Here is a 12,150-nt window from a genome sequence, read left to right on the forward strand (position 1 = left end):
AGCAGATATGACATGAGTGTGACTGGTGGGGAAACAGAGTTATCAAGTGTCAAAGGAAGACTCACTTTCAAAAGTATGAGGGAAATAATGTCAGAATTCAGGCAGTATATGTGTAAGGCACAATAACACACTAAGAAAGCTATCAGATTGAACCTACAGTAAAATGTTCTGATTACAATTTCCCTAAAGAACTGCCTATGTCAATGCTATATTCTTAAATTACCAGTTATCAACTTTGCAAAAAAGAAATTCATAGAAATGTATTTCTACACAGTTTAAGAAATATATTTATTATGAAGGTAAATTACAGCAATAGCCAAAACAAACTTGAAATTTGACCAGCGTCACATGTAAAAACCATTCCACATAGAATTGAATTTGTTTTTTTTGTACAATGTTGCGCGGCTATATAGGGTTATAACTGGATCAGAGGCCATGTGACCAACTAGAGGAAAGGATGCCATCTACAGGCAGGCAGTGGTACCGAGGCTCAGGGTACTACTGGGGAGAGGCCTTCTACTACAGCTGTAGCTTAAAGCCCAGGTTACACCTCTACCGGGAACCAGCTAGCCAGAGCTGCAGTTCGCCTATTCTACTGCCTTCCTGGGGAGCTCTGGGGCCATATGTATCAACCATGTCAGAGTAGGAGCGCTGACTTATTAGGATCACACACCACCGGGAAGGGCATTACGATAGCTGTAGCTTGGAGCGCAGGGGCGTTTTCATTAGTGCACACCGTAGCAAAGTGTTTTTGCAACAGAAAACAAAAAACAAATGTTTCTTATTGGACTAGTTCAGGTTAGGTCCTCCCCGTTTCAGCTGTTCGCTTCCGTTTGGTTTATATTGAATACACCCCCGGTTTAACACCTCTGGGAGGCTAGCTAGCCAGAGAAATGAGCTATAGCCTATTTGTTGCCTTCCTAGGGAGCTCTGTGTATAAAGCGTAGCAGAGTAGTGGTGTCGATCTAGGATCAGGTCCCCCCTGTCCATGTCATTGTATTCAATGTGATTTAAAGGTCAAAACTGATCCTAGATCAACACTCCTACACTGAGACGGATACAGCCCCTGGACATTGTCTTCATGGTGTTATTACAACCCTCTCGGTCTTAACGGTAGTCAGCAGTTCCAAAAAAAACATACCTTTCATTGCACTTGTTACAAATAAAGTGAAATTTACTGGCGTCGAGGAACTTCGGTTGTCAGTTATGCAAATTGTTTCATCCAGTTTCTCTTCTAGCAGTTTTTTTTTTTTGTAAATGATAACAAATGAGCCTGTTTTATAAAACGGTTTGTCTGTGTCAGAATATAGGCTTTACTACAAACATACGTATGTTCAAATAAACGCACTCTCATAAACGCACACACACACACCGTCATGACAGAGAATTCACACTCAGCTGTCTGATATTGGAGAAACGGATTCCCCATGCAGGTGTCAGCAGCATGACAGCCAGTCAGAGCTGACCATGTTCCAGTGACAGCCAATCAGAGCTGACCATGTTCCAGTGTCAGCCAATCAGAGCTGACCATGTTCCAGTGTCAGCCAAACAGAGCTGACCCTGTTCCAGTGTCAGCCAGTCAGAGCTGACCCTGTTCCAGTGTCAGCCAGTCAGAGCTGAACATGTTGCAGTGTCAGCCAGTCAGAGCTGACCGTATTGCAGTGTCAGCCAATCAAAGCTGACCATGTTACAGTGTCAGCCAATCAGAGCTGACCATGTTAGTGTCAGCCAGTCAGAGCTGACCATGTTGCAGTGTCAGCCAGTCAGAGCTGACCATGTTACAGTGTCAGCCAGTCAGAGCTGACCATGTTACAGTGTCAGCCAATCAGAGCTGACCGTATTGCAGTGTCAGCCAGTCAGAGCTGACCGTATTGCAGTGTCAGCCAGTCAGAGCTGACCATGTTGCAGTGTCAGCCAGTCAGAGCTGACCATGTTGCAGTGTCAGCCAGTCAGAGCTGACCGTATTGCAGTGTCAGCCAGTCAGAGCTGACCATGTTACAGTGTCAGCCAGTCAGAGCTGACCATGTTACAGTGTCAGCCAGTCAGAGCTGACCATGTTGCAGTGTCAGCCAGTCAGAGCTGACCATGTTGCAGTGTCAGCCAGTCAGAGCTGACCATGTTGCAGTGTCAGCCAGTCAGAGCTGACCATGTTGCAGTGTCAGCCAGTCAGAGCTGACCATGTTGCAGTGTCAGTGAAGGCCAGGTGAAGAGACTGCTCAGTACGTACACCGTGAACAGCTAAAATACATATTTGAAACATGAACAAGTGGCTTACAGAATGTTCCATGATTTGATGGCTTGTCCCTTTATAACATCAGCAGCCGTGCCTAGTCTAGTAAGAAGAGCGTGTCCAGGAGAGAAAAGTAGAGTGTCAAGTGTCATCGACAAGGATGTCCTTAGGTAGTGCAGAGTGGAGGGGTGGATTTCATCAGGAGAGGGAGTAGTATGGCATTCGACATCTTGCCATTTATTAAGGGGTTTCGTTTGGTCCACCACTGTTTCCTAGTAGGACGGGTGGTTTGGTGAACAGGAGGACAGGGTGTGGCTGACAGAGGACGGGTGAGGTCATCTATGTAGTGCTATTAGGAGGAACGGCCCTCTGGCGGGCAGTCTTGGGCCTCTGGCGTGGGTTTGGAGGAGAGGTACGCTCGCTCTTGGATTCGGACGGCTCGGTCTCGGCCTGCGGAGAGCCGGTGTCGCCCAACATCTCACGCAGGAACTTGAACTTGGACAGGAAGAGCTGCCAGACAACATACCAACCTGAGGGGCCAAACAGAGCAAAGGTCACCCAGTAGAAAGTGAACATTGACTGTGCGTAAGAATCAAACAATTAATTTGTTGTATTTGAGTCAGTGACCACATTTACATGCCCACAGTATTCTGGATAGTAGCTCATTTCCCACTTAAGGTCTTATTTGGGATAAGCTGTTTACATGCACCTTTGATATCCTGCTTAAGGTCTTATTTGGGATATGCTGTTTACATGCACCTTTGATATCCTGCTTAAGGTCTTATTTGGGATATGCTGTTTACATGCACCTTTGATATCCTGCTCACGAGTATCCCTGTATCCATTAATAAAAAGAGAATATTCCTCATTTAAGTTCATATGGGTTAGTAGCGTAATATAATATTTACTTCTGCAGAATTATGCATTTCTTGCAGTAAAATGATACAACAAATGTTAATGTTGTCTTGGGAACAGGAGTGGAGAAATATGATTTGTTTCTTTCAGCATCTCTTGAGAAAATGTGAATACGTGTGTAATGAATTATCTTTGACACTGTCATGCAAGCAGACAGTATTTCAACCACATAAAATATGCACCCAAGACGAACTGAAGTCTTGTCAGAAACCTGTTTCATCATTTTCTCAGCTTTTCATTTCCTTAAAACCAGTCAAACTGATGACATTTGGAAATTTTGCACAGGACCAATCTTTCCACTTTTTGGAGTTATTGTTGTTTTCTCCCCAGTCCACAAACAAAACAGACAACTTTACCGGTGTTAACTAGATTACTAATGCAATAATTCTATCGATGTAAGACATTATTCTGATGAGCACTACTTTATTTAGTCGTCTGGGGCAACAAGTTATGACAGAAGAGAAGCTGCATGTATCCAACTATAGTTAACAAACAAATGGCCTAATTATAATATGTCCTACCAAATGTCGGAAATTATAAGCAGAAACGTCTCTAAAATAGGGGTGAAAGTAGGAAGTAGGCTATACAGTCCAGTATGGAGTGTCAGCAAAACAAATTATACTGAACAAAAATATAAACGCAACATGTAAAGTGTTGGTCCATGAGAAAAAAAGCTTACTTATCTCAAATTGTGCACAAATTTGTTTACATCCCTGATAGTGAGCATTTCATCTTTGCCAAGATAATCCATCCACCTGACAGGTGTGGCATATCAAGAAGCTGATTAAACAGCATGATCATTACACAGGTGCACCTTGTGCGGGGGACAATAAAAGGCCACTCTAAAATGTGCAGTTTTGTCACACAATGCAACAGATGTCTCAAGTTTTGGTCAATGTTGATGCTGCCTACAAAGGTAGGATAAAGGAAGTGAGTCATAATGTAGAAATGGTGCGTTCTGGTGCTAATTGGAACCAGGAAACTTAGACATTTCCGACTTGCTAACTGGTTGTAGTTATACATGTGCCGCGTTCAACCAATTTGCAATGCAAACATTTCCGAGGTTCCTAGTTCCGACTAGCACTGAACACAGAAACATCTTTCAGGTGAACGTGGCAAAACAAAGGAACTGCGTCATTGCCACGTCATGACTCCTTCAGGCTCCTCCCCTTGTAGGGGATAAAAGTAGAGGAGAACGACTTACTGGATGCTATTGAACGAACACTGCTCAAGCACAATAACCAGACATATCAACTGATATGGATCAATGATTTAAATGTATCCAATTCATACCAGCCATGAGGGGTTTAGCTACAAACCTATAATAACATGATGTGTATTGAGGTATTGCACAGTTACCGCTCCCTAAAGAAAGATAGCTGCTAGCTAACGTTAGATCTTCATGACGTTGTACACAGTACAGTAGCTAGCTAGCTATAATGGCAACGCTAGCTAGCTACTGCAGTTAACGGTTAGCTGATACATTTCGCAGCTGTGTCAGACGTGATGTCCTCGTCATATCTCAGTAAGGTTAATCTCACAACATTCAAGAAAACTGTAAAATAACGAACGCAACACATTTTTGTTACTTACCAAAAACCATGAAGAGCAAAGCGCACACAAGGGTGGCCACAATTACCAGCACAGTGAGACCAACGCTTTGCCACATTTTTGTCTTCTTGATGTCAGTGCTTGCTAACTCTAGTTACCAAGTAAGTAAACAGATGTTTACAGCTAAATCGCTTTAGTTTAGTGTTGAGTCCGTTAACTCATTCGACAGACTGACACTGACAGACAGTTTACAGGTGTTGTTTGCCACAAAAATAACGTTATAACATAATTTCTCGCTTCAACACGGGTGGAGGATAGCTACTGTAGCTAACTAGTTGTTGTTATTAAAGAAAACAAACCCCTTATTGCTGATGCGGTTAGCTGGCCAGACAAGTCTCGTCGCCTGTAAAAATGTAAACGTTGGTTTGTAGTACCTAAATCATGGACGGATAGCTAGGTATCACAAGAGGGTGAAGTATTGTTCATATCTACATTATTGCAACCTGAACGATTACATTTGCTATATAAATAAAGTACAGACAGAGACCACAAAATCGGTTGTCTCGAAATGAGGCTGCGCATTAGGCTGAAGACCAGCATTGCCTTTTGGGTACTGTAGTCCATATCCTCACTCTGTAGTTCCACAAAACATGGGGCAAATCATAATAAGAGATCTACTCATATTCTAGTAACATTTTATGAAGATAATATTTTGTAAGTATGTTAAACTATTGCATGTGTTTATTTTCACAATCATTGCAGCAGGGCAGCTATTTCCTCCAATCTAGTCAGCCTGAGTGGCGCAGTGGTCTAAGGCACTGCATCGCAGTGCTAACTGTGCCACTAGAGATCCTGGTTCGAATCCAGGCTCTGTCGCAGCCGGCCGCGACCGGGAGACTCATGGGCGGCGCACAATTGGCCCAGCGTCGTCTAGGGTAGGGGAGGGAATGGCCGGCAGGGATGTAGCTCAGTTGATAGAGCATGGCGTTTGCAACGCCAGGGTTGTGGGTTCGATTCCCACAGGGGGCCAGTATAAAGAAAAATATGTAATCACTAACTGTAAGTCGCTCTGGATAAGAGCGTCTGCTAAATGACTAAAATGTAAATGTAAATGTAAGATCCAAAACATGTTTTAGTGACGTCTTTGGAGTGATTCACACCACTGGAGCACAATTTGACAACTACAGATCAACAACAAAACTTTTTTGTTGTTGTTGATCTGGATGAATTTGCTGACATCTTCAGCCAAGTTGATGAAGGCCTTCATCATGTAGCCAGGACATGTCTATTTTCACAGCTACCAGTCAAATTCAAGAGGCAGGTCTTTCATCTTCTCCATGTAGATCTCGTCAAACCTCTCACTCTGGGCCACAGTGAACATAGTCTTCCATCTTTTCCTTGTTGAATTTTGTAACCAATAGTTGAAATTGACTTTATTAATGTGGATAACATAGATGCCCTACCATTTCTAATAAAGGATCCACTTTGTTCAAAAAATGCTGGATGCTGTTTATCACGTCTAGCCTGTGGGTCTTCCTTCATGTTCTTGAAGGAGGATTTGTCCACTATTATGTCAATGGTTTGGTCATCCAGTTTTTTACCCAAGAAGTTTGATATCCTGACAACTGCTCCCCGTGTGTCCTGAAAGCAATTGTTATAGTTTGATTACTAGTCTCAGCAATACACTGAGTGTCCGAAACATTAGGAACACCTCCCTTTTGCCCTCAGAACAGCCTCAATTCGTCGGGGCATGGACTACAAGGTGTCGAAAGCGTTCTACGGTTGTGTCAAATTGGCTGGATGTCCTTTGGGTGGTACACCATTCTGTATACACACAGGAAACTGTTAAACATTGTTTTTAACAGCAGCGTTGCAGTTCTTGACACACTCAAAGAGGTGTGCCTGGCATACCCCGTTCAAAGGCACTTAAATATTTTGTCTTGCCCATTCACCCTCTGAATTATTCACCCTTAAAAAGTATTATTTAACCTGTATCTTCCCCTTCATCTACACTGATTTAAGTATATTTAACAGATTACATCAATAAGGGATCATAGCTTTCACCTGGATTCACCTGGTCAGTCTATGTCATGGAAAGAGTAGGTGTTCCTAAAGTTTTGTCCACTCAGTGTATATTATCCACTGTTATGTCATTTTATCTATTATAGAAATTAACTTACCTTGATCATATCTTCATATGTCAGGAAAAGGATGTCAAATTCATCTTTGTGAGCATACCAATCCGCAACATGATCAAACCAAGAGCCCCCGAGAACTAAGAAAGAAAAATGTGTAGGTTATTTCACGTTGACACTTTGGACATGTTTTGAATAGGCAATAAATGTGTTTAAACTTCTGAGATACGGCAACATCCTTTGGGTTCCTGGCTATGTAGATCAGCTTAATAAACAATTTACACAATTAGAATACAGCCTTATCAATATACATTTAACACAACAATACAAAACAATTATACAGTAGATTGTAGATTCAATTGATGTAAATTAAATAATCTGTCAAATCTCATTGCTGGCATTCAGTCTCTGAAGACGTTTTTAAAACATATTCTGTCTGTGTACAGTTTTATTAAAAAAGTAGTCAAACCATATGGGTTTCACTGGCAGTTATTGTTTTGCATTCATTGCATGTTATCTCTCTCTCTCTCTGTCTCTCTCTGTCTCTCTCTGTCTCTCTCTCTCTCTCTCTCTCTCTCTCTCTCTCTCTCTCTCTCTCTCTCTCTCTCTCTCTCTCTCTCTCTCTCTCTCTCTCTCTCTCTCTCTCTCTCTCTCTCTCTCTCTCTCTCTCTCTCCCTCTCTCTCCCTCTCTCTTACCTTTCCCTTGTCTCTCAGTCCTTGAGGGATCGAGGACAAATGTAAGTGAGACGCGAAGGTTCTTGTTGATGTCTTGTTGTTGTAGTCTTATTTGTTTTATGTTGTCCTCAAACAAAGGCACCAGTTCCTGGATTGATTGTTTGTTACTTCCCTCTGTCATTTGATCTCCATGATACAATAGAGACAGAATACACTGCGTCCATGTAGTTCCTGGATTTTTTAAAAAGAAATAGAATCACTGCATTTGTGAGATCATGTTGCACATTCACAGTACAAGACCTAAATTGATGCAGATTTCAATAGATGTTGTAGTGTAGCCTATAAGTCACTCTATAGTAAGTACTGTATATGCCTATAGCCTATGTCAGGTGTATGGTTTTACCTGAGCGTGGGTAAGTAACAACAACTATGTCATCATCCTGTATTTCAAATGTCTCCAGCGACTCGAGGTGTTCGACTTGATGCACCCCTCTGACCAGGTTGGATCCCCTTGTATGGGAAAAGCCCAAGGGGCAGTCTTCTGAATCTTCTGTTCCTCTCCCATCCTACAGTTAAAACAGCTATTAAAGCCTAGTGTAGCCTACAGTTAAAACAGCTATTACAGCCTAGTACAACATGTTCCATGTGAAGTTGATACAGGCAGAGACTTCTGAGATATACTTACCGCTTCCCTCAAGAAATTGAATCATCAGTCATATTTGATACATTTCTGATTCATATGTATCTGAAGGACGTTTGTAAAATTGTGGCGACATGTTCCACACACACAGTCAGTCCCTCGGGAGCGCCAAAGCCAGAGCAGAAGGTCAGCCAGTCCTTCTGTCCAACGAGATCTCACTGAAGGGCTTCTGTCAGTTCATCCCTCATTAGTCAATTTGCATTGTCCCCCCCCCCCCAGCCCCACCCCCTCTTTTACGCTGTTGCTACTCTGTTTATTATCTATGCATAGTCACTTTAACTCTACCCATATGTACATATTATCTCCATTACCTGGACTAACCGGTGCCCCCGCACATTGACTCGGTACTGGTACCCCTTGTACAGTGAGGGAAAAAAGTATTTGATCCCCTGCTGATTTTGTACGTTTGCCCACTGACAAAGATGATGATCAGTCTATAATTTTAATGGTAGGTTTATTTGAACAGTGAGAGACAGAATAACAACAAAAATATCCAGAAAAACGCATGTCGAAAACGTTATAAATTGATTTGCATTTTAATGAGGGAAATAAGTATTTGACCCCTCTACAAACATACTAGTACTTGGTGGAAAAACCCTTGTTGGCAATCACAGAGGAAAGACGTTTCTTGTAGTTGGCCACCAGGTTTGCACACATCTCAGGAGGGATTTTGTTCCACTCCTCTTTGCAGATCTTCTCCAAGTCATTAAGGTTTCGAGCCTGACGTTTGGCAACTCGAACCTTCAGCTCCCTCCACAGATTTTCTATGGGATTAAGGTCTGGAGACTGGCTAGGCCACTCCAGGACCTTAATGTGCTTCTTCTTGAGCCACTCCTTTGTTGCCTTGGCCGTGTGTTTTGGGTCATTGTCATGCTGGAATACCCATCCACGACCCATTTTCAATGCCCTGGCTGAGGGAAGGAGGTTCTCACCTAAGATTTGACGGTACATGGCCCTGTCCATCGTCCCTTTGATGCGGTGAAGTTGTCCTGTCCCCTTAGCAGAAAAACACCCCCAAAGCATAATGTTTCCACCTCCATGTTTGACGGTAGGGATGGTGTTCTTGGGGTCAAAGGCAGCATTCCTCCTCCTCCAAACACGGCGAGTTGAGTTGATGCCAAAGAGCTTGATTTTGGTCTCATCTGACCACAACACTTTCACCCAGTTCTCTGAATCATTCAGATGTTCATTGGCAAACTTCAGACGGGCCTGTATATGTGCTTTCTTGAGCAGGGGGACCTTGCGGGCGCTGCAGGATTTCAGTCCTTCACGGCGTAGTGTGTTACCAATTGTTTTCTTGGTGACTATGGTCCCAGCTGCCTTGAGATCATTGACAAGATCCTCCCGTGTAGTTCTGGGCTGATTCCTCACCGTTCTCATGATCATTGCAACTCCACGAGGTGAGATCTTGCATGGAGCCCCAGGCAGAGGGAGATTGACAGGTCTTTTGTGTTTCTTCCATTTGCGAATAATCGCACCAACTGTTGTCACCTTCTCACCAAGCTGCTTGGCGATGGTCTTGTAGCCCATTCCAGCCTTGTGTAGGTCTACAATCTTGTCCCTGACATCCTTGGAGAGCTCTTTGGTCTTGGCCATGGTGGAGAGTTTGGAATCTGATTGATTGATTGCTTCTGTGGACAGGTGTCTTTTATACAGGTAACAAGCTGAGATTAAGAGCACTCCCTTTAAGAGTGTGCTCCTAATCTCAGCTCGTTACCTGTATAAAAGACACCTGGGAGCCAGAAATCTTTCTGATTGAGAGGGGGTAAAATACTTATTTCCCTCATTAAAATGCAAATCAATTTATAACATTTTTGACATGCGTTTTTTTGGATTTTTTGTTGTTGTTATTCTGTTTCTCACTGTTCAAATAAACATACTATTAAAATTATAGACTGATCATTTCATTGTCAGTGGGCAAACGTACAAAATCAGCAGGGGATGAAATACTTTTTTCCCTCCCAACTGTTATTTTATTTTACGGCTCTTTCATTAATTGTTATTTGTTATTTTTTACTTATCCATTTTTTACTTAACACTTATATTTCTTAAAACTGCATTGTTGGTTAAGGGCTTGTAAGTAAGCATTTCACTGAAAGGTCTACACCTGTTGTATTCGGCGAATGTGGCAAATAACATTTGATTTGATTTAGTCCAGCAGGGGGTGGTATGTCCACATCCTTTGAGGCCATATACTTTTTTCCAAGCTACTACGGTCGTGGTCAAAAGTTTTGAGAATGACACAAATATTGGTCTTCACAATGTTCGCTGCTTCAGTGTTATGAGATATTTTTGTCAGATGTTACTGTGGTATACTGAAGTATAATTACAAGCATTCCATAAGTGTCAACGGCTTTTATTGACAATTACATTAAGTTTATGCAAAAAGTCAATATTTGCAGTGTTGACCCTTCTTTTTCAAGACCTCTGCAATCCGCCCTAGCATGCTGTCAATTAACTTCTGGGCCACATCCTGACTGATGGCAGCCCATTCTTGCATAATCAATGCTTGGAGTTTGTCAGAATTTGTGGGTTTTTGTTTGTCCACCCGCCTCTTGAGGATCGACCACAAGTTCTCAATGGGATTAAGGTCTGGGGAGTTTCCTGGCTATGGACCCAAAATGTTGATGTTTTGTTCCCCGAGCCACTTAGTTATTACTTTTGCCTTATGGCAAGGTGCTCCATCATGCTGGAAAAGGCATTGGTCTTCACCAAACTGTTCTTGGATGGTTGAGAGAAGTTGCTCTCGGAGGATGTGTTGGTACCATTCTTTATTCATGGCTGTGTTCTTTGGCAAAATTGTGAGTGAGCCCACTCCCTTGGCTGAGAAGCAACCCCACACATGAATGGTCTCAGGATGCTTTATTGTTGGCATGACACAGGACTGATGGTAGCGCTCACCTTGTCTTCTCCGGAGAAGGTGTTTTCTGGATGCCCCAAACAATCGGAAAGGGGATTCATCAGAGACAATTACTTTACCCCAGTCCTCAGCAGTCCAATCCCTGTACCTTTTGCAGGATATCAGTCTGTCCCTGATGTTTTTCCTGGAGAGAAGTGGCTTCTTTGCTGCCCTTCTTGACACCAGGCCATCCTCCAAAAGTATTCACCTCACTGTGCGTGTAGATGCACTCATACCTGCCTGCTGCCATTCCTGAGCAAGCTCTGCACTGGTGGTGCCCCGATCCCACAGGTGAATCAACTTTAGGAGACGGTCCTGGCGCTTGCTGGACTTTCTTGGGCGCCCTGACGCCTTCTTCACAACAATTGAACCTCTCTCCTTGAAGTTCTTGATGATCCGATAAATGGTTGATTTAGGTGCAATCTTACTAGCAGCAATATCCTTGCCTGTGAAGCCCTTTTGTGCAAAGCAATGATGACGGCATGTGTTTCCTTGCAGGTAACCATGGTTAACAGAGGAAGAACAATGATTTCAAGCACCACCCTCCTTTTAAAGCTTCCAGTCTGTTATTCTAACTCAATCAGCATGACAGAGTGATCTCCAGCCTTGTCCTCGTCAACACTCTCACCTGTGTTAACGAGAGAATCACTGACATGATGGCAGCTGGTCCTTTTGTGGCAGGGCTGAAATGCAGTGGAAATGTTTTTTGGGGATTAAGTTCATTTTCATGGCAAAGAGGGACTTTGCAATTAATTGCAATTCATCTGATCACCCTTCATGACATTCTGGAGTATATGCAAATTGCCATCATCAAAACTGAGGCAGCAGACTTTGTGAAAATTAGTATTTGTGTCATTCTCAAAACTTTTGACCATGACTGTGCGTTAACCCCTTTGTTATTACTCATGGTTACTTGCTTATGGCAGCGCAATGTGCTGGGTGATGGCATGCAATGGTGGAAAAAGTACCCAATTGTCTTACTTGAGTAAAAGTAAAGATACCTTAATAGAAAATGACTCAAATAAAAGTGAGTCACCCAATAAAC

At 42.8% G+C, this 12,150-nt stretch overlaps 1 protein-coding gene across 1 annotated transcript; it reads right to left on the reverse strand.

The window, feature by feature from the left end:
• Positions 1-269: 269 nt before the first annotated feature.
• On the reverse strand, positions 270-5,264 carry LOC311121197 (small integral membrane protein 13-like). The gene is made up of 2 exons (XM_084157932.1): positions 4,739-5,264; positions 270-2,760 (listed from the first exon to the last, which is right to left on the reverse strand). Exons 1-2 carry the CDS (start codon positions 4,812-4,814, stop codon positions 2,570-2,572), a joined length of 267 nt encoding a protein of 88 aa, XP_084014058.1. The 5' UTR covers positions 4,815-5,264; the 3' UTR covers positions 270-2,569.
• Between the last annotated feature and the right edge of the window lie 6,886 nt (positions 5,265-12,150).

The sequence above is a fragment of the Coregonus lavaretus genome (genome assembly GCF_964263955.1).
Source record: "Coregonus lavaretus genome assembly, chromosome: 3".
Taxonomy (NCBI): domain Eukaryota; kingdom Metazoa; phylum Chordata; class Actinopteri; order Salmoniformes; family Salmonidae; genus Coregonus; species Coregonus lavaretus.